The sequence below is a fragment of the Myotis yumanensis genome, unplaced genomic scaffold (assembly GCF_028538775.1).
Source record: "Myotis yumanensis isolate MYYU_CA2020_CCGP unplaced genomic scaffold, mMyoYum1.0.hap1 SCAF_1, whole genome shotgun sequence".
NCBI lineage: Eukaryota > Metazoa > Chordata > Mammalia > Chiroptera > Vespertilionidae > Myotis > Myotis yumanensis.
Window position 1 is genome coordinate 140,596,421 of NW_027223752.1, and position 22,261 is coordinate 140,618,681.

General features: G+C 44.8%; 1 protein-coding gene across 1 annotated transcript in view; it reads right to left on the reverse strand.

Moving 5' to 3' along the window:
- TRDMT1 (tRNA aspartic acid methyltransferase 1) overlaps positions 1-15,450 on the reverse strand; it is a 61,084-nt gene extending 45,634 nt beyond the window's left edge. Inside the window, exon 1 of the mRNA XM_070408032.1 lies at positions 15,368-15,450. Within this exon, the coding sequence (XP_070264133.1) occupies positions 15,368-15,431 (64 nt within the window). The 5' untranslated portion in view covers positions 15,432-15,450. The remainder of the gene's footprint in view (positions 1-15,367) is intronic.
- Positions 15,451-22,261: the final 6,811 nt, after the last annotated feature.

Here is a 22,261-nt window from a genome sequence, read left to right on the forward strand (position 1 = left end):
CATCTAATCAGGTATGTTAACACTGACATCTAGTTGTGAAATAGACGATCAGCTGAATACATCCAATGTCTGTTTCATTTAAAGTAATAGCTTCATTAAGAATAACAGTACTAAGCAAAACCAGACCTGCAAGGACTCTAAATTTAAAATCATTGCCAAACATTTTATCGCTATTAGCAAAGTACATTTGTTGTTTTGTTTTGAATACTATTGCATTTCAAAAATCACAAATTATTTCTGTGAAATAAGATAAAAAGTAAGCTTAAAATATATAATTTTTAATCCTTAGAAGTTTAACTAGTAGTCAACCAAAACCAATTTATTTTGGGTTAAGACATACTCAAGGGTGGGGAACATCTGGCCCGTGGGCCATATAAGGCCTCAAAATCATTTGGTCTGGCCCTGCCAAGGCATTAGGGGTGAGTTAATTAAATGCTTGACCAAATATAGCAAGCTAATTTTTAAGTTGATAATTTTTTATGGCCCGCAAATGATGTTATAAATATCCAAATGGCCTTTCCCCACCCCTGCTTTTATTGTGGCCAACCAAAATATATTTTTTAAAATATATTTTTATTGATTTCAGAGATGAAGGGAGAGGGAGCAATAGAAACATCAATGGGAGAGAATCATTGATTTGCTGCCTCCAACACACCTCTTACTGGGGATCTAGCCCTACAACCCAGGCATGTGCCCTTGACCGAAATCAAAGCCAGGACCCTTCAGTCCCCAGACCAACGCTCTATCCATTGAACTAAGACAGCTAGGGCCCAACTCCTGCTTTTAGATCATCGTTACACAGATCTGACTAAATACAACAGCCCTTCAATCAGAAAGTGCATGGAATTGTTTGAGATTTGTGTACAGACCAGACATGGGGAAGTGAGGTGCTAAATTAATGTTTTAAAAAAGGCACATCGACAGAGTTCACTTTGAAAGGAAAATAAAGATGCTATGCCAGATAATATAAAGAGAAGAGGAGGAAATGAATCTTGAAGAGGACCTTGAGAAAACAAGTTAAGCTGTAAGAAATTTTTCCAGTAAGTCTCTAGAAAAGGCCACTTAAAATGATGTTGGCATATTGAGGTAGTTAATACAGCTACAGCTTTCCCTATTTCTCTCTTTCTCTCTTTCCCTCCCTTGCTTTCACTTTCTGACCACACCTTAAGCTTCCCTGTGCAGAAGAAAAGCAAGAGAAAAAGCAGTTTGGTAGAGGCCACACAATCCTGCACAGCCTGCATCACCCTTAGCTGTGGGCATGCAGGAAGCCTCACTTTCCAGGGACATAATCTGGTCCCTAAAGGGAAGTTTAATAGGCAGCTGAAATTAGAGTTAACTTGAAACTCTAAAACTGCTTAGTACATCAATGATGAACTGTAATAATGAAAATGTTCTGTATCTGTGCTGTCCAATATGGTAGTCACTAGCCACATGTGATTACTAAGTGCTTAAAATGTGGCTAGTGCAACTAAGGAACTGACTTTTTAATTTAATTTCATTTTAATTAATTTAAATCTCAATAGCTACATATGGCTGTGGCTACCATACTGGGTAGCACAGCTCTCTCTGAACGGCATAGGAAGCCTTATATATAGAGTGGGTATCATGCCAAGACAGCCTATGGAGTCAGAGAACTCATGTTCAAATTCTGGATCTGACACTTAGTTATGTAGCCCCCAAGCCTCAATTTCCTTAATAATAAAGTAGACATACAGTATCTTTCCGTGTATAAGATGCTATTTTTTTCTAAAATCGTTAGACTGAAAATCAAAGGGTGTTTTATACAAGGAAGTCAGCCGAGGAGGGAGCAGCACGGGTGCATAGCTGCCCATACCTTGTCAAACAGGCTCCCTCCAATCTCGAGCCTCATTGTTACTGACGTCAGCTGATGCCGTAATTGGAGGTGGAGGTGGAGAGTGTGCAGATGCAACAAGGACTGGAGCATTCTGAGCCCATGAAGATGTCAAAAAATAAAAATAAATACCAGTAAGCAATTGTTTTACTCTGCAAAATTCAAACTGAATATAATCAGCTATGTAAATGAGCATGGAAATAGAGCTGCAGAGACAATTTGGACCTCCTCTCACTGAGTGTATGATCAGACAGTGGAAAAAAAAACAGGAAGAACAACTCCTTAAGATGCCAAAAAAGGCCTTAAGAGGAAAACCAACAAAACTGGCAAACTTGGAGCAGACTTGGATTATGGAGCAACACCGGAGTGGCTTATGTGTGTCAACCTGAGATTATTCAATCTCAGGCAAGAATGTTTGCAAGCGAAATGAACATTGTTGATTTTACAGGAAAAGCAAAATGGTGCTTCAAATTCATGAGGAGAGAAGGATTGGCCATGAGAACATGAACAAAGTTAGCTCAGAAAATGCCACCAATTTATGAGGATGATCTCACATATATAGACAGTGAGTCAGAAGACAGCAGTGATACAAGTTGAAAAAATTGATATGTCTGGAACTAAGAGTGATGAAGAAGAGAGCAGTGATGCAACAGAGGCTGAATAAAGTGATATGCTGCATAATATCATAGCACTGGTATGCAAACATTACCTGCGGTAATCTATAAGAATAAAAGTGTAATACTCAAATTGACCGATCAGCCGAACAGCAGGACGACCATCCGGAAGACCATACTATGACATGCACTAGCGCCAGGCCAGCCGAGGCCAGTGTGATGCAATTGGTCGGGGGGCCCTGCCATCGCCCCACGATCGCCCCGCAGAGGGAGGCCCAGGCCATCCTCTGCAGATGATCGATCAGGGGGCTCCGAGGAACGAGGGGTGTGTGGCGGCGAACGCGGGCTGCTTCAGGCCAAGGCGGGTGCGGGCAGGGGTGGGGCTGTAAAGCCAGCAGCTGGGGCGGTGAAGCCGGCAGCCGGGGGGGAGGGGGGGGGGGAAGGCCTACCCCTGCACGAATTTCATGCATGGCCTCTAGTTACTAAATAAATATGTTTTGTGTTTTATGTTTAAAATATTGATTTCTTAATTTTGGGTTGGAAAAGTGGGGAGCATCTTATACATGGGGCATTTTATACACAGAAAAATACGGTAATAGCAGTTCCCACAAAGAGCTGCTATAAAAGTAAATGAAATATGTAAAACACCTAGTATATAGATTTTCAATAATTATTAAAATTCCTATTCACTGCCTGACTTCTCATTGCCTGACTTCTAACTGGAATATTATAGATTAAACTAGGGGCCCAGTGCATGAATTTGTGCACCTTGAAAGGAACTGTGGGCCGCAAGACTGCTGTGGGCACAGGGGCGGGTCTCGGCCCATCCTCCATGCCCCTACCTAGCCCCTCCCACCACAGCCACCGGTCTTCTTTCTGCTGGCAGCCCCACTCCCACTGCCGCTACTCCCATACGCTGACAGCACCGACCCTATCACTATCACCCACTGGTATCAAAGCGATTGATACCTGCGCCAACAGTGGGTCTGAGCAGGGCCATCACTGGCAGCTGGTGCAAGAGGTGGCTGCTGGCCCCAATCGCCCCTCAGGAGCAGGGGGAGGTGGAGAAGCCCTGAGGGGTGATCGGGGCCAGCAACTGCTGCTCGCATCCACTGACAGCACCCAGTGATCGGGGCCCGCATCGGGTGTGAGAGGCGGCTCCAGCGCTGGCAGCGGGTGTGAGCACTGGGCAGGACCATGGCACGCAGGAGCAAAGAATTTTCAGTAACGACTAGAGGCTCTCCCCGATGACAGTGACTGGTGCCCCACCTTGATCTGGCGCCCCTGCTCACCTGCTCCACCATCCTGCCACAGCTGATGCCCACCATGTTCCGCAAGCGCCCCATGGTGGTCAATGCATGTCATAGGGGCCAGTTGTTTGGTTGTTCCGCCATTCGGTTTATTTGCATATTAGGGTTTCATATATATATATAAATAAACAAAATAATAATTATTATTTTATTAAAGCTAAGAAATTATACAGTGAGAAAAGTTAAGTTTGAACTGTTTATCTGGAAGACAAATTTCAGGAAAAATATTCTGAAAGATTTTAGAGTGACATAAGAAGGGGTCTTCTTCATAAATTACAATAACTAGATGGTTCTAGTCTCTATTATAAACACTAAGAGAAAATAGACTAAAATAGAATCCCAAGAGATCAGCATTACCTAAAGGAAAAACTTTCCTTTTTATCTTTCAATTGTTAGGTAACAATCAAAGCAGCATCATTCCAAAAGGAAAACAGAGCTTCTTTAGTGATAGCTATTCTGTCTCTTTCTAATAGCCAATGGTATGATAAAAATAATCTAAATAAGTCTGGCCATACAAAAATATTTAGCAAGAGATTACTGAGGACAGAAAATATGTGAGGTTGATTATCATTATGGCAAAATTCCAACAGTTTTGCTTCTGAGATTTTGAGTATAACATGGTATAGTTATTAATATTAGTATTGCTATTAATGTCATTCATATTAGATCTTTGAGTTGTTTATTTAATGTAAGATTGTGGTAAGTTTTCTAAATGTTGATAATGATTACTAATAATAAAATAAACCTTAATTTTTTAAATTTTTCAGACTTTCATTTCACAGCTCTTTGAATGATTACTACTCCACAGCTCTTTTTACAAAAGATGTTTGATGTTTAAAACAATTTATTGTCCTAAAATTAAGAAATCACTCTTTACATCAAGTTTTAATAACTTTCAAGATTAAATCACTTAGAATGTGATATGAGATTGTTTATTTTAAAATTATATTTTGTTTAAAGGGAAAATAAACCTTGAGTTGTTTTTGTTTCTTATTTTAGAGACCTTACAAAGGGAGATTAGTGTTCTATGTGGACATTTTATTTATAAAATACACATAGGTCAATTTTTTTAAAAATATGAAAGCTTCAAATGCTCTTTTTCTGAATCACATCAGTAAATTTACACTTATGGGGTTCTCCAGGATTTTTCTGGATTCTAGCCAAATCGTTTACTGCTTACAAGTCTAGTACTTCACCAAACATCTTCCTGTTAAAATCTGAAGTTCTTAGCATAATCTGGACCCTGCGTACCCATACAGCATCCTCTCTCAACATTATCCCTTGACCATCCTCACATTCTCTTCCAATTCACACTTGCCACACTCATACACATACACTTTTCCCTTGGGTAATAGCAAACTACTTATCATGCCCCAAATGGGCCATAATTTCTCAAACCTAGTGTTGCTGCATATAGTTACAAGACCTATCCTATGCTTCCCAAATCACTAACACCGGCTCTCTTGTACTGGATCATTCTTTTTGGTTCCTCAGGACTCATTCAGCTCAGGCATGACTCCTCCAGGAAGCTCTCAGGAGGAAAGTTTTGCTTTTATACCAGGACACTGTCTCTCTCACTAGACTATGCTATCTGACAGAGCTCATGGAACACTGGCTCTTAATCGCTCACCTGCCTGCCTGCCTGGTTGCCCCTCACTGCCTCTGCATGCAGGCCAGGTCGCCCCTAACTGCCCCCCCCCCCCCGCTGGCCTAATCGCCCCTAACTGCCCCCCCTGCTGGCCTGGTTGCCCCTAACTGCCCCCCCCCCTGCCCCCACTGACCTGATTGCCCCTAACTGCCCCCCTGCCAGCCTGGTCGCTCCTAACTGCCCCCTCCACCGGCCTAGTCACCCCTCACTGCCCCCCATGCCACCCTAATCACCCCCACTGCCCCCCCTGCCAGCCTGGTCATCCCCAACTGCAACTCCCCTGCCAGCTTGATCACCCCTAACTGCCCCCCCGTCGGCCTGGTTGCCTCTTACTGCCCCCCCTGCAGGCCTGGTTGCCCCCAACTGCCCCCTTCTGCCAGCCTGGTTGCCCCCAACTGCCCCCCTGCCAGTATGGCCACCCCTCATGACCCCCCTGCCGGCCTGGTTGCCCCACGCAGCCTGTTGTTCATTTGTTTGGTCGTCCCTCACTAACCCCCCTGCCGGCCTGGTCACCCCATGCAGCCTGCTGTTCAGTCCTTTGGTCGTCTCATACTAAGCTCCCTGCCAGCCTGGTTGTAGGAAGCCATCTTGTGAGGGTTAATTTGCATATTACCTCTTTATTATATAGGATTGACTATACTAGAGGCCCAGTGCCCAAAATTCATGCATGGGTGGGGTCCCTAGGCCTGGCCAGCGATCAGGGCCTATCAAGGCTATCTTGCTCAGTCCCAATTGGGGCCGGGCCAGCCACCAGGTTAGAGGAGGTTTGCCAGCCACGGGAGGTTGGCTGTGGGAGCACACTGACCACCAAGGGACAGCTCCTGCATTGAGCATGTGCCCCCTGGTGGTCAGTGCGCATCATAGCGACTGGTCAACTGGTTGTTCTGGTCATTTAGTCATAACGGTCACTTAGGCTTTTATATATGAATTCCCCATGCTGTACTTTACATTCTTGTGACTATTCTGTAACAACAAATTTGTACTTCTTAGTCCCTTCACCTTTCTTACCCCCCCCCAACCCCCTCCCATCTGGCAACTGTCAAAATGTTCTCTGTATCTATGAGTCTGTTTCTATTCTGCTTATTAGTTTATTTTGTTTTTTAGAGTCAATGCTTGATAGATATGTATTTATTGTCATTTTATTGTTCATATATTTTGTCTTTTTTCTTAAAGAAGACCCTTTAGCAATTCATATAATACTGGTTTGGTGATGAACTCCTTTAGCTTTTTGTTGTTTGTGAATCTCTTTATCTGACCCTAAATTCTAAATGAGAGCTTTGCTGGGTAATCTTGGCTGTAGGTCTTTAGTATTCATCATTTTGAATATTTCTTGCCACTCCCTTCAGGCCTGCAAAATTTTGTTAAGAAATCAACTGAGTCTTACGGGAGTTCCCTTGTAAATAACTAACTGCTTTTCTCTTGCAGCTTTTAAGATTCTCTGTCTTTGACCTTTTGCATTTTATTTATGATGTGTCCTGGTGTGGGCCTCTGGACACATTTGTTTTGGACTCTGCACTTCCTGAACTTGTATGTCCATTTTCTGTACCAGGTTAGGGAAGTATTCTGTCATTATTTTTTCAAATAGGTTTTCAATTTCTTGCTGTCTCTCTTCTTCTTCCAGCACTCCCATTATGCAAATTTTGGTATGATTGAAGTTGTCCCAGAGGTTCCTTATGCTATACTCATTTTTAAAAATTTATTTGATTTTGGAAAGTGGGAGGGAGAGGGAGAGGGAGAGAGAAGCACTGATCTGTTGTTCCACTTATTTGTGCATTCATAGGTTGATTCTTGTATGTGCCCTGACTGGGGATTGAACCCAAAACCTTAGCATATTGGAATGATGCTCTAACCAGCTGAGCTAACTGGGCAGGGTATCACTTTTTAAAATTTTCTTTTCTTTTTGCTGTTCTGATTACATGAGTTTTGCTTCCTTATATCCCAAATTGCTGATTTGATTCTCAGCTTTATCTACTCCACTCTTAATTCCCTATAAATCATTCATTTGTTAAGATTCTCTGTCTTTCTTTTCTGACTGGCTTTTTTCCCCCATGGTTTCCATGTCTTTTTTTATGCTGTTAAAGATCTCACTAAATTCAATGAGCATCCTTATAAGCAGTGTTTTGAATTCTGCATCTAACAGATTGCTTGTTTCCATTTTGTTTATTTTTTTCTGGAGTTTTGTTCTGTTCTTTCATTTAGGCCATGTTTCTTTGTCTTCTCATTTTGGCAGCCTACCTGTGCTCATTTCTATGTATTAGATAGAGCTGCTATATCTCCTAGGCTTGGTAGAGTGGCCTTATGTAGTAAGTGTTCCATAGCATCCAGTGGCATAGCCTCCCCAATCACTCCAGGAAAGCTGAGCACTCTAGGTGTGACACCACACCCCACCATGTGGCCTGTGTACACCCTCCGGTTGTAGTTGAGCCTTGAATGCTGTTGGCACAACATTGGGAGGGATTTACCTCCATGCTATTGGCTGCAGGGACTAGCTGGGACCACCTATCACTGTGGAGGATCAGGAGCCTACCCCATGGAGCAAGACTTACTTAAGTGGGGCTCTGGTGCCCACAGAGTCTGCCCCTTGAGTGTGTTGCTTATGTAGGTGATTGGGTTGTGCTTCCACATGGTCTGAAGCCTTCCACTGGGTGTGCTGGCTCTGGGGCCTCCTGGGATGTGCAAGCCAAGGTCAGCCACAGCCTGTGTTTTGCCCAGAGCCACCTGGCATGTGCTACAAAGTAATCTACATATGGCTGCTATTTGTGTGGAGTTTGGATGTGGCCAGGTGAGGCCAACCTGTGAACCAAGGCCAGCTCCTGCTAGTTCCGGAACTGGGGTCATGTAGCAGAGGTAAAGGTCATACTAAGGCCAGATGCTGCTTGTTTGAGAGATTTTAGGAAAGTCTGAAACATGAGCCCAGTCAGGCCATTCATATGAAAAAGACAATGGAAACAGTTTGGGTGGGCTCACAAGGTGGGTGGGGCAAGGCCTAAAGGAATCCCCAGGGCAGGATGAACAGTGATAGCCAGGTTGATGGAGATTCAGATGTGGTGACCATCTGCCAGCTCTTTGGGGTCAGGTGGTCTCAAAAAAGGAACCATGGGCTCTGCCAGCACTCTGTCTGGCAGAAAGCTGCCTTCCTCCACCAGCTCTCACCCTGATGCCAGACAATTCAGTTCTTGCTTGTATGTCCCGGATGCCTTTTGAACTGCTGCTCTACTGCTGGAGCTGAGAGGGAGTGAACCCGAGTAGGTCCATGTGTGGGCCCTTTAAGAGAAACTGCCTGAGCTTCCATCTGCCCTCCAACTCAGCCACACTTCCTGCTGGTTTTTACAGCTGGAAGTTATGGGGACCTGTCTTCCTAGCACTGGAATCCTGGGCCTGGTGTGGGGCTGGGACCACTTGCTTCTCAGGGAGGACCTCTACAGCTGACATATCCCTCCCAATTTTTATCCAATATACATGGATGTGGGACTAGGTCATTCCAAGTCTCTGCCCCTCCTACCAGTCTCAGTGTGGCTTCTTTTTCTTCTTTTTAAAAAAATATTTTTATTGATTTTAGAGAGGAAGAGAGGAGAGAGAGAAACATCAATGATGAGAAAGAATCATTGATCAGCTTCCTCCTGCACACCCCCTACTGGGGATCAAGCCTGCAACCCAGGCATATACCCTGGACTGGAATTGAACCTGGGACCCTTCCGTCCGAAGGCCAATGGTCTATCCACTGAGCCAAACCGGCTAGGGCTGTGGTCAGCAAACTGCAGCTCGCGAGCCACATGCGGCTCTTTGGCCCCTTGAGTGTGGCTCTTCCTAAGCCTTAGGAGTACCCTAATTAAGTTAATAACAATGTACCTACCTATATAGTTTAAGTTTAAAAAATTTGGCTCTCAAAAGAAATTTCAATCGTTGTACTGTTGATATTTGGCTCTCTTGACTAATGAGTTTGCTGACCACTGGGCTAGGGCATAGCTTCTTCTTTATATCTTAGTTGTAAAACTTCCATTCAGCTAGATTCAGACAGTTTTAAATAATAGCTGCTATGTTATCTATCTATATAAAAGCCTAAGCAACCATTACAATCAAATGATCAGAATGACTAGAACAACAGGTAGACCAGTCGCTATGACACGCACTGACCACCAGGGGGCAGATGCTTAATGCAGGAGCTGCCCCTGGTGGTCAGTGCGCTCCCACAGCCAACCTCCCAGGGCCAGCCAACTGCCCGCAGTCCCTCTTCCCATCCCTCCCTCCAGGCTGGCAGGCCACTAACAGCCCGCTGCCCACCTCACATGGTGGTGGCATGGTGGTGAGGGAAGGGGGAGGGAGAGGGAGATGGGGAACCGCGTGGTGGTGGGGTGCTGGCATCAGTGTCCGGCGTCCGTTCCTTCTGCGCCCGGTCTGGCGACCATTGCCTCCTCTCCCAACCCCGCCATGGCCTTCGAGCCCCAGGATGGGACAGGGAACTGGGGGTGGGTGTCAGCAGATGTGGCCCCTTTCCAAGGGGGATCGAGGGCCGGCTCCCTCCTTGGGGCTGGTGGCCCACCTCCAGTGCCTCGTCCCTCGCCAGATTGCCAGCCAGGCCTAGGGACCCCACCCCTGCACAAATTCATGCACCTGGCCTCTAGTTTAGCTATAATTTTGATCCAGTGGTGGGAGGATTTGAGTACCACCTTTTTTGGACTTAGAAGTCTATATTTGGGCACATATCCTTAGGTGAGGTAGGCAGAACTTACATGACAATAGGGACTTTACAGATATGATTAAGGATCCTAAAAAGAGACGATTATGCTGGGTTACACAGATAGGCACAATGTAATCGCAAGAAGGATGGACAAGGATTAAAGTCAGATAAGTAGATGTAATGAGGGATGGAGAGGTCAGAGACAAAGACTGGAAGATGTTACACTTCTGGCTTTGAAAAAAATTCAAGCTATTCCAAGTGAAAACAGAAAGCTATAATTTATTATAATATTCATGAGCATATGTAGAATATTGAAAAGATATAACCTAAATCCTCAACAGCTTATTCCTACATGAGCATCATATATGATTTTTATTTTTACATTCCTTCTTTACCTGTATAGGATCAGTATTTCCCAGTAGACCATAATCTCTGGACGAAAAGAAAACGGTTGTCCTGTTAATACTGCATCCCCAGCACAGTAACTGACATAGAAACCACTCAATAATAACGCTCTGAATGAATAAATGTATGTTTTCAATATTTCCCAATTTATTGTATTTTAATTTATCTTTATTGTTGAAAGTATTACAGATGTCTCATTTGTTTGTTTTTCCCATTGACTCCCTCCACCCCACACCCATCCCTCCCAGGCCTTCACCACACTATTGTCTGTGTCTATGGGTTATGCATACATGCATATGTTTCCCAGTTACTCTCTCCCCATCCCACCCCCGACCCTGCCTTCCCTCTAAAATTCGTCAGTCTGTTCCATGTTTCTATGTCTCTAGATCTATTTTGTTCACTAGATTCCACATGTGAGTGAGATCATGTGATACATGTCTTTCTCTGACTGGCTTATTTCACTTAGCATAATACTTTCCAGGTCCATCCATTCTGCTGCAAATGGTAAGAATTCCTTCTTTTTTACTGCTGTAAATGTACCACAACTTTTTTTATCCAAGTAACCCATGGGCACTTGGGCTGTTTCCAAATCCTAGCTATTGCAAATTGTGCTGCTATGAACATAGGGCTGCATATATTCTTTCTGATTGGTGTTTGGGTTTCTTAAGATATATTCCTAGAAGTGGGATCACTGGGTCAAATGGGAGTTCCATTTTTAGTTTTTTGAGGAAACTCCATACTGTTTTCCACCATGGCTGCACCAGTCTGCATTCCCACCAGCAGTGTACCAGGGTTCCCTTTCTAAATGTATCATACAAGACAAAAAGAATATAAATGTAAAATGGCATTTTTAAATATTCAACTTCACTAGTAATTAAAAAGTTAAAATAATTTCACCTAATAAATTATGTCAGTTTAAATGTTATATTAGCATATTTATGGTAACACAATTTATTGGATATATCCCTTTAAAATATAAGTTGACAATATCATCAACTTTTAAAATGTCCATGCTCTATAACTAATGTACTCATTCAACAAATGTTTATTGAGCATCCACTATGCAACAATCACTATTCTAGGTGCAGAGAATATAGTAGTGAACAACATGGGAAATAAGCAAATCCCACACAGAACAAACAAAAATATCTCCACCCTCAAGGAACTTACATTTTAGAAGGGGAGGTAGTTGATTAAAAACATTAACAAGTAAAATACACAGTATAATAGGCAGCAATACATGCTAAGAGGAAAATAAAACAATAAGGGGGATAGGCAGAATGGGCAGAGACTGCAGTTTTCTATAGTGGTCTGAGAAGATGATATTGAAGACAGCAATGGAATACTCCATGGCCATAAAAAAGAAGAAAATCTTACCCTTTGTGATGGACATGGAGATAATTATGCTAAGTGAAATAAGCCAGTCAGAGAAAGACTTATATGTGGGATCTAATGAACAAAATAAACGGATGAATTAAATAGAAACAGAGGCATGAATATATGGAACTGACTGAGAGCTGTCAGAGGGGAGAGGGAGGGTGGACTGGATAAAAGGTGAAGGGATTAGCCAAAGAACATATATGTGTAACCCATGGACACAGACAACAGTGTGGTGATGGACAGAGGGAAGGGGGTCAGGGTCTGGTTAGAGGTGGGTAAAAGAGGGGGAGGGAAATGGGGACATCTGTAATAATGTCAACAGTAAAAATAAAGTAATAAAATAAAATAAAGACAAGGGACTAGTCATGTGGCTCTCTAGAGACAGCATTCCAGACAGAGGGAACAGCAAGTACAATGGCCCTATGGCTCAGATGTTCTTGGTATGTTTACTGGTAGCAGAGAGACCATCATCCCTAATCCACTCTCAAGGAGTTAATATTGGTAATAGGACAATGTGCACCTTCCCAACCTTTTTCTAAGATCAAACTATACACACACACACACACACACACATGCTGTATGTATGTGTCCAAATATGAAACAACTAGAATAAAAGTCAATCCCCCATCATTTTCCCTATGAGAAAATCCAAAATTAGATTTATGAACATTTTCATTATAAATGATGAAAGAATATAGCTGAAATATTCAAGTAATGTCATATTATGTAACATTAATTTAGCACAGAGGCAGCAGGAAGGCTCTGTGGATCACAGGGTCAGCCAAGGAAAGCTACTCTGAAGAGGCCACCTACGAACCAAGACATGGAAAATGAAATGCATCTGCTTTGGAAAAGTCTGGGGTTAAAGCTCTGTGGGTAGAGACTATAGCAAAGGCCAGAGTGTGGCAGGAACATGAGGGTTTGAGAATATAGACAAAGAAGACCAGTGTGCCTGAAAAAGAGAACCAGAGGCAGACAGAAGCCAGATGTCACAGGCCTAGTAAGAATATGGGACTGTGATTCTACTAGTAACCTCAAATGGAAGCCAGTTAAGCAAGGAAGTGACATGATCCAGTTTACTTTGCAAAAAGATCATTCTGTTACTATGTGGAGAAAGGATGGAGTGAGAAAGCAGAGTGAAAGCAGGAGAGCAGTGAGGAAATTACTTTAATATCTTACCTAATAATAGACAAACATGTAAATTGACCATACCTTCGCTACACTAACCAGCCAATCAGGGGAGCATGCAAATTAACCTAACAAAGATGGCGGTTAATTTGCATATGTAGGCTCCAAGCGGTGGAGCAAAGCCTCACGGCCCCTGGGCCAGCGGAGCAGCAAAAGTCTGGCGAAGCATGGCGGGGGTCCCAGGTCAGGGGTGGGGGGTGAGAGGTGGGGCAGGGTGTCCGGGAGTGAGAAGCATGGTGGGGGCCTGGGTAGGAGGTGAGAGCCAGGCGGAGCCCCGTGGCAGGGCCACTCACGTTCCCACAGCTCCAGCTCCAGTTCAGCCAGGCTCTCCCTCACCTCAGCGGGCAGCGGCAGCGGCTGCAGCAGGCACCCGCGGTCGGCCATGGCCCCTCGCCTGCTCCGGACTCGCCCCTCGACTGCCAGGCCGGCTCGAGCCCGGGCAGGTTCAGGATCAGGGTCGGGCCGGGTCCGAGCGGCGGCGCGGACGGAGGCTACATCGCTCCCCTCAGCCCAGCGACCCTAATCGGCCCGGCCAGAGCGAAGGCCTGGGTCTCGGGTGCCGGAGGAAAACCGGTGCCAGCAGCCAGGGGAAGGAAGGCCTATTGCACAAATCTCTTCATGCAACAGGCCTCTAGTTTTAATTAAGAGAAAGTACAGCTTAGGTTCACAATGGTGGCAGTGATAATAGAAATAAATATGTGTACAAATTCAGGTTTCATTGGCTGACAGGAGAGAAAATACGTGTTTCATTAACAAAAAAAAAAATTAAAATTATGCAATTGCCCCTGTCAAATTAGCAAAAGTTAAAACTGGATAATACCAATTCTGAAGACTATGTAGTTCATAAACCTCTGAAAAGCAAATAGTTATTATTATCAAAAGCCTTAAAAATATTCTCATAATTTTCGACTTAGTAACTGGCACAAAATCAGTCTTTTATTGTTGAATGAATTAACTCGACTTTTAGAAAACATGCTTATCGAGAAAATCAGGATTTATGCTCCAGGATATAACGAGCACATTTATCCTTGCAATACCCAACACTTACGGAGTGGCTGAACGACAGTGTATGGTGAAGTGCTGAGCAACATTTAAAATCGAGTTTCAAGATCTGAGGGAAAATTAACTAAGGAAGTAAATTGTACTGGAGTTTTGTTTTCATGCTGGTAAGTTTTGATAAGACAACTGAACAGGGGAGAGCTAGCAAATAATTGGTAATAAAAATTTAACAATAGTCTAAAATCAAAACAATGCATATTTTCAGAAAACTTACATGCTCAACTCATTCCACATTGTCTGTATCTTACACTATTCAGTCTCTTGTTACCCTTGGTACTAAAAAAGGAAGCAGGGACGTTTCAGTTTTGTGGTTGTCTTGGTAATTTAAGTATAAACATGCACAAAGTCTATTTGTCTCTCTGTGTCTCCAGTGCCCGGCACAGGACCTGGCACAGAACTGGGACTTGCTCAATCCATCTTTTTGGAGTGAAAATCACCAAAAAAACCCACACAACCTTTTCAGTCCCAACTTAGCACCGAAAATTTTAAAACGTCAAACTGGAAGAGGTCCATAAAAGCTATAGTGCTAATAGTAATTGATAATATTGTGAGCGGCTACAATCTACCAGGCATTATTAAACTGTATGCTCCCTCTTTCACTCCTCACATTAATCCTTCTCTCAAAGAATTACTTTGCACATTTTAAAGCCAGGGAACAGGTTCAAAAATGGTAAAGAAGGTGACAGAGCAACTGAGTTCGAACTCGACCCCTCTCGCGCCTAAACGCACCTAGACTGCATGCACCACGAAGGGTGTGGCTTCTCAGTGATGGGAAGAGACCCGCTCTCGGGGTTCACTGTTTCTACCGGGAACCGCAGTGATCCCCTAGAGCCCGGGGTCACCCGGAGACCCGACCAGACCAGCGACGCCCCTCCCCGCGGGGACTTCCGGGGGCGGGACCCTCTTCCCCCGCCGCTCGGCGCTACCGCCCTGGGCCTGGGTGTCGGCTCGCCCCTCCGCCCCGGGGGTCCCCTGTAGGATGACTCAGAGCCCAGCCTGGAGGATCAGGACCCAGGAACTGAGCTCTCTAAGGTTCAGGGCAGGAAGAAGAGTCTCCACCACAGAGCAGCGGGAGGCGGCGGCCCGCAGGCGCTGTTTCCAGGACAACCGAGCCTCCACCACCACCACCCCCTCCAGCGTCTCCGCCCCCGGCGTCTCGCCGCTCCTCCCCTCGCTGGAGCCAGAGCTCCGAGCAGCGCCTGGCGGGAATGGAGGCGCTCGGTGCACTCTCACCTCTCAGCGCCTGGTGCATGCCCCCCACGCCGCTGTACAGCTCCAGCACCCGCAGGGGTTCCATCCCCGCGCCGCCACCGCCACCCCGGAACTAGGCCTGCTGGTCCCCCAACTTCTCCTCCCTCCGCCGGCGCTGCGCCCTGGCCTCGGGTTCCGCGGCTTTTCAGTTCCGCCCCTTCCTGCAGCTCAGGCTCAGGGCTTCACCTGGCAGCTGGGGCCTGGGACTGGCAGGGGCCGACCGGGGACACAGGGCATGTAACAGTGAGGTCTCACCAGTGAATAGCAGCCGCTCTGTGGCCTCATGTGCGCTTCGTCACCCTTCTAAGTGTTTTCCAGGGCCTTGGGAAGGAAGAAATCTGGAGCTCAGTGGAGGGGCAAAATTTGCCTTTGCCTCAAAATCGTTGGAATCCAGAAAACTCACTTTTCAGGCATGTCGCTTCTCCAGAAATCCCTCGAACGCCTGAATTGTTCCAACCTTTTCCCATCAGCCTGGAGCACCTAACACGTGCTTGGGTCATGGCGATAAGTCTTACCGGCCTCTTCCCCAGAGAAGGTCCCAGAGTTACACGTAGGGAAGTAGCACCTGTGCAGCAGAGCCCTGGTGCCTGCTATCATTGTTAGCGGCGCTACTTATATTTTAGCTTGGAAAACACCCTCCATAGGATATGCGGTCAGTGCAATATAGGACTATTTATGGTCCTCCAAGTGCTAGGGCCTTGCTTCTCCCGGATGGTCCAGTGACCAAATTATTATAAATTAGATTACAGACCAAGAAAGAAAAAAAGGCTATATGTCGGAGAGGCAATGTTCTCATTATGAAGTGTCCCTGTGTTGTTCCCATTACCGCCTCGGGTCTTGTAAGAAAAAATTAGGGAGGACCACTTGTACTAAGTTAACTGATTTCTCAGAAACTTTGCACATGTGCTAACATAACAACTAACAGTATAACTACTGTTATCTGAATTACAGAACTGTCTGATCCACATTGATGTGTCCTATGAATGTTTAAATTGTAAATGTGTATTATACTTCAAATGTTTTGCATTTATTGGTCACTTATTTCAGATAAGAAGGGTTGTGTGGTAGAAAGATAGCAGAGACCTGAGGTTAGCCCTGGCATTGCCAATAACTGGTTGTGTGTGACTCTGCACCGAGCCTGGTTTCTTCATCTGTATCATGAAGGGGAAGGAAGAAAGGGAAATGATTGCTGAGGGCCATGCAGCTTCAAGGAAGGTCCTGTGACTGACTCAGTACTTGCAAAGGAGGTCCTGATTGGGCCACATGTTAATTATCCGCTCAAATTGAAATGATCTAGAAAGGAGACATTTTAAAAATCTGCTTTAAGCAAATGTACTCTTAAACCAACTCACAGAAATCATGCACACACTAACATCATATGTGATGCATGAAGCAAACTTCTAATATGTATTACATAATATTAGTGCCATAAATAGATATCATGCCATATACAGTCAATAATCAACACATTAAATAAATCTAGAATCTGTTCAGCATTAACACTATAAATCAAAATAAATATGACCAAGGTTCTGACCCTGGAGGGGAGAGACAGGACAGAAATATGTGGAAGAGTTCATGAAAAATTCCAACCTCCTGGGAGAACAGGAGGTAGAATCTCATCCCCACACAGGCTGGTTACAGACGGTTCACTCTGATATTGTGAAGAGTCTTCACAATAGAACCCCAGACTTACCTTTATTTGTTAACTTTGCTTTCACCCTTCTTGAACTCCAACTCCACTGTAAATCAGACGGCTCAGCATTCCCCAAGCACCATTTCCTACTTACATTCTTTACTTGCCTAGAATTCTTCAAGACCCACACTTCAAGTGGAACCTTCCTTCCAGATCCCCAGGCTAGGCACCCCCGCTTGTTTCAGTTCCTTATTCCACCCCATCCAGTTCTCTGAAATACAGATTCCACCTGCTCCTATCACTAACTCCTTTCAGTTCTCTTTAGCCCAGTTTTGACTTCCTACTAGTGTACGCCACATAATTTCTTTACACAGTATTTCTTCTCTAAAGACTATTGTGTGTGCTAATCATTTCAAGAATATGAACTTCTCCACAATCATAATTTACAACTATCTCCATAGAAGTTAGTTGTAGATGTTAGGCCCCTTGGATTATGTGGGTGTTCTCTTCCAACCACTTGCACAAGTTTTGTGAGTTGGGGGTGGGAGGAATGCCCCAATCAGGAGTAGTTGAGGAGGAATATAGGATGGGCAGATAAATGTTAAAAAGAAGATATATATTGAAACTCAGCATCCTTTTTGAAAATACAAATATCAAAACGTTGACTTCAGGATAGTCAGTGCATTTTCCTTCAAAACAGAGAAACATGCCTGGCCAGTATAGCTCAGTGGTTGAGCATCAACCTATGAACCAGGAGGTCATTGATTTGATTCCCAGTCAGGGCACATGCCCAGGTTGCAGTCTCAATCCCCAGTGTGGGGAGTGCAGGAGGCTGCCAATCAATGTCTCTCTCATCATTGGTGTTTCTACCTCTCTCTCCCTCTCCCTTCCTCTCTGAAATAAATAAAAAATATATTTTTAAAATACACAAACAAAGAGAAAACACACTTGTAAAAAAAATGCTTCTCATGCACTGGCTAGGTGGCTCGGTTGGAGCATTGGCCCATGCAGGTTTGATTCTCAGGTAGGGCACATACCTAGGTTTCAGGTTCGATCCCTCATGGGGGTGGGTATAAGAGGTAACTGATCAATGTTTCTCTCTCTCTCTCTCTCTCTCTCTCTCTCTCTATATATATATATATATATATAATCACAAATAAAAACATGTCCTCAGATGAGGATTTTTAAAAATGCTATTTATCACCTGGCACATGTGAAGTATATTGGAAATAATTAAAGGTTACAATATAATTCTAAGGATTATATCAAAATGATAATAGCATACTCAATTATTTAAGGGATAATTATTAACTTGAAATCTAATAATATTCTATTCTTCCTCTCCTGTGTTTCTCTGATCATTAATATCTAACTAAATTAAAGTCTGTCAAATGCTTAAAATACTTTTTGAAATCATTTTTGAGGTTCCATGATCCAGGCAATTTTTATTCCTCTGTGAAACATGAGGTGGATTCCTATACAGGCTCACCCACAGGTAGAGTATACCCTGCTTATGCCAATTGAAATAATGAATAAATTGCATCCTGGTTTTACATGGGGAAAAGTGGTCTTTATGAATTACATGGAAAAAATTTTAAAAGTAGTCATATGGGAGTAAATTGGCAAAAATGTCCTCCAGAGAGGAAATTACATTCAGAAGAAACTTGAATTGGAAAGGCCCGAAGTGCTCATCTGCCACTTGTGAGTTCCACTTATTCTAAATGCCTTTTACGGTGTTTCTGCTCAGCCAGCACCAGTCCTTGGCTGGTGAGCTGCTAATGAGAGACCCAGAGTACTTCACAGAGGTGGGGTGGTGGTGAAGGGCTTGAATTACTAAAAACTCTTCTTTAAAATGACCTAAAATCCAGTTCCTTTGAGATTTGCCCTCTGTACTGATTGTAAAGAACTCTCTGTGTTCTATAAGGAATTATGTTGTGGTTAAAACTGCAAGCTTCAGAGTCACAGAGTGTAAACAGGAATCATAAATCTGCTGCTTCCTAACTTGGTGACTTGGGGAAAGTCACCCAACCTCTCTGACACTAGCAACATCTGCAATGTGTAGAAATAGGACATGCGGTTGCTATAAGGATTACGTGAAAATTAAAAGCAATTAGCCCAATGCCTAGCATAATATACATGCATGTTTTATAAATAGTATCTATGTAATAACATTCTCTGAGTGATGCGCTCTCAGTCCCTTCAGCTGTGTCATGTGGCATGACTGATCCCTGGAGTCAATCACACTGTAGTTTGGTGATGCCCATTTTAGGAGCCGTAACTGAACACTGGGCCCTAAACAAGGTCAGATCATCAGGCTACAGAGTGGTCCAGATGGCACAGGCATCGAAGGCCCTAGCGAGCTGGTGGGAGGAGGAGCCTGCCCAGAGCAGAGTGAAGGAAAGGCTGGAAGTCTGGAAGTCATAGGCACGACTGAAGGGGTCCTGAGTGTAGACGCATAGCAAGTCAGAAGGCAGCAGCACACAGCGAGAGGGACAAACGCCTAGCTCTTAACTCCCAGAAAGGCCAGAGGAGCTGTGAAAGGTGGGTGTACAGGCCTGGCAGTCTTAAGGCAAAACTGTCCAAGTGACCTTAAAAGAAGGATGTATGAGCTGGGAGACCTGGGGTAGAGGTGAGGGCGAACCTATCAGTATCATCCAATCATTTATTGATTTTTTTTCTTGTGCTGGGCACAGAAGAAACTTTTAATCAAAACAACTTTAAAAGTGTACAACTCTACACTCTATTTCTGACCATAAAGGAGCCAACAATGATAATAATAATAATAGTAATAATAATAAAAACAATTTAATACCTTCTAGTTCCAAAGCATAGCACTATTTTTAAAATTTCAAAAATAAATAAAAATTTCATTGATTCTCTAGAGCTCCATTGCCCATTGGGTAGCCTCTGGTCACATTTGGTGATCTGAGTTTAATTAACTTGCAAAATTTAGCTCAGCAGCCACACTAGGCACCTTTCAAGTGTCGGATGGCCGCCATGGCTGTTGGCGACGGTGCTGCTCCGAAAGGAGAGAGGACGTTCCCATCACCACAGAAAGCCCTGCTGGACAGAGGTGCTGGAGAGGGGCAGTCTCTGCACGTTATGACCCTCCTGGGCAGCCCATCATCCCATGAGCAGCAATTGCTTAATTATTGCACATTGGACCTGATTTAAAGCAAGTGCCCCACAAACACGGAGTGAAAGGGACCCACATAAAAGCAGACCTTGTAGCCAAACATTCGTCTTTTTTCTCTGGTGTCCAGCCATCTTATTCACAGACTGTCACAGGGGAAAAGAGAGAGGAGACAGTGGGTGTGTTCTCTCGATGACACGATACACTTCCAGGAGAAAAAGAGCAGATGGAAGAGGACGAACCTCTTGAAGGAGTGGAACTTTTCTGTTGTGAGGTGAAGTCTAGTGACTTTGGGTTGTGAATATGCTTTACACTTACCTCTAAAGAAGAAAAAGAATAATTTTTAATTGCAATCAAAAGGAGTATCATTATAGACTTTCTGATGAAAAGCATGGCCACCATGAAGCTTGTCTTGTAGCTTGCCATTTCAAAGCACTCACAGATTTTGACATTGATTTTTCTCTTTGAGGTTATTTCTGAAAAATGTAACTTAAAAATGGTTAAAAGATAAATGAAATAAAAATGATTTTCAGCAAATGTTAAACATTACATTTTAGTCAAAGGTAGTGAAATTCTCTGTCTTTAAAACTGCTTTCATAAGCTCATGGAAAGTTAGAACTAGAAGGAACCTATTTCCTTAGGCCCAGCTAGAAGGCCTGCTTTCCAGTGTTTTATTTTGTGTTTTTTTTCAACTATTTTTAAATATAGCACTCTTTGTTCAAACAAAATGTCATCTAGAATCAGAGCATAGAGGGAGAGGGAGAGGGAGAGGGAGAGGGAGAGTGAGCACACACGTGCGTGCACACACAGCTGTTGTGTTGCTGAAGCTCGGTGATAGGAGGCCCAGATCTTCCACCCCCACTAACCCCCATAGCTGCCTTTAAGTGAACCTGTAGGACATGATTGTAAGCCACTGGTTTCTCCCAGCCTCATTTTTAGAGATGGAGACACAGAGACACAGAGGTCCAGAGGTTTAGATAACTTGTCCCAGCCCACGGCTAGGTGGAGAGCAGGGAATTCCAACTCAGGTTTCTCCCAGAGGTCTTCCCAGAATACCCTGAGATGTAGCCGAGGGGCCAAACCAAAGCAGCCCTAGTCAGTAGAACGCATTGCTTCCTGAGAACAGACAGGTCGGCCTGAGAAATGAAGGCAACTGTGAGCTCAGTGAAGGAAACCTGAAGTGACAGGGCAAGGCATGTTATAATGGTCAGACAAACGGGTTAATTCTGCTTCACAAAAAAGGAACCATCTCAAAGGCTAATTACTAACATTTATAACAGACTAGAGGCCCAAAGCAGCCGTGGCTTCGTCCCGAAGGTTGTCTGAAGGTCGTCCAGTCTAGCATATTATGCTTTTATTATTATAGACTAGAGGCCCAGTGCACAAAAATTTGTGCACTCGGGGGGGAAGGGGGGCCCTCAGCCCGGCCTGTGCCCTCTCGCAGTCTGGGACCCCTCAGGAGATAATGACCTACTGGCTTAGGCCTGCTCCTGGGTGGCAGAGGGCAAGCCCAATCCCTAGGTGCAGCCCCTGGTCAGGCTCAGAGCAGGGCGGATTGGGAGGTTGCGATGCCACCCTCAGTCACGCTCAGGGTATGGCTGATTGGGGGGTTGGGGCACCGCCCCCTATCACACTCAAGGCAGGGTCTATGGGGAGGTTGCGGCGCCACCCCCTGTGACGCACAGAGCAGGGCCAATCAGGGGGGTTGGGGCTCCGTACCCTGTCACACACAGAACAGGGCCAATCAGGGGGTTGGGGAGCTCCCCCCTGTCACGCACAGAGCAGGGCCTATGGGGAGGTTATGGCTCTACCCCGTCACACACAGAGCAGGGCCCGTGGGGGAGGGGGGGTTGGGGCGCCACCCTCTATCACCCACAGAGCCACAGGGCGATCAGGGGGTTTGGGCGCTGCCCCCTGTCATGCTGATCTGGTGCCAGGAGGCCTCGCAGCTCCGCTGATCCCTATGCCGGGAGGCATATTACCCTTTTACTATATAGGATAGAGGCCTGGGGGCCAGCTGGTTTGCCCTGAAGGGTGTTCTGGATAAGGGTGGGGGTCCCCACTGGGGTGCCTGGCCAGCCTGGGTGAGGGGCTGAGGGCTGCTTTC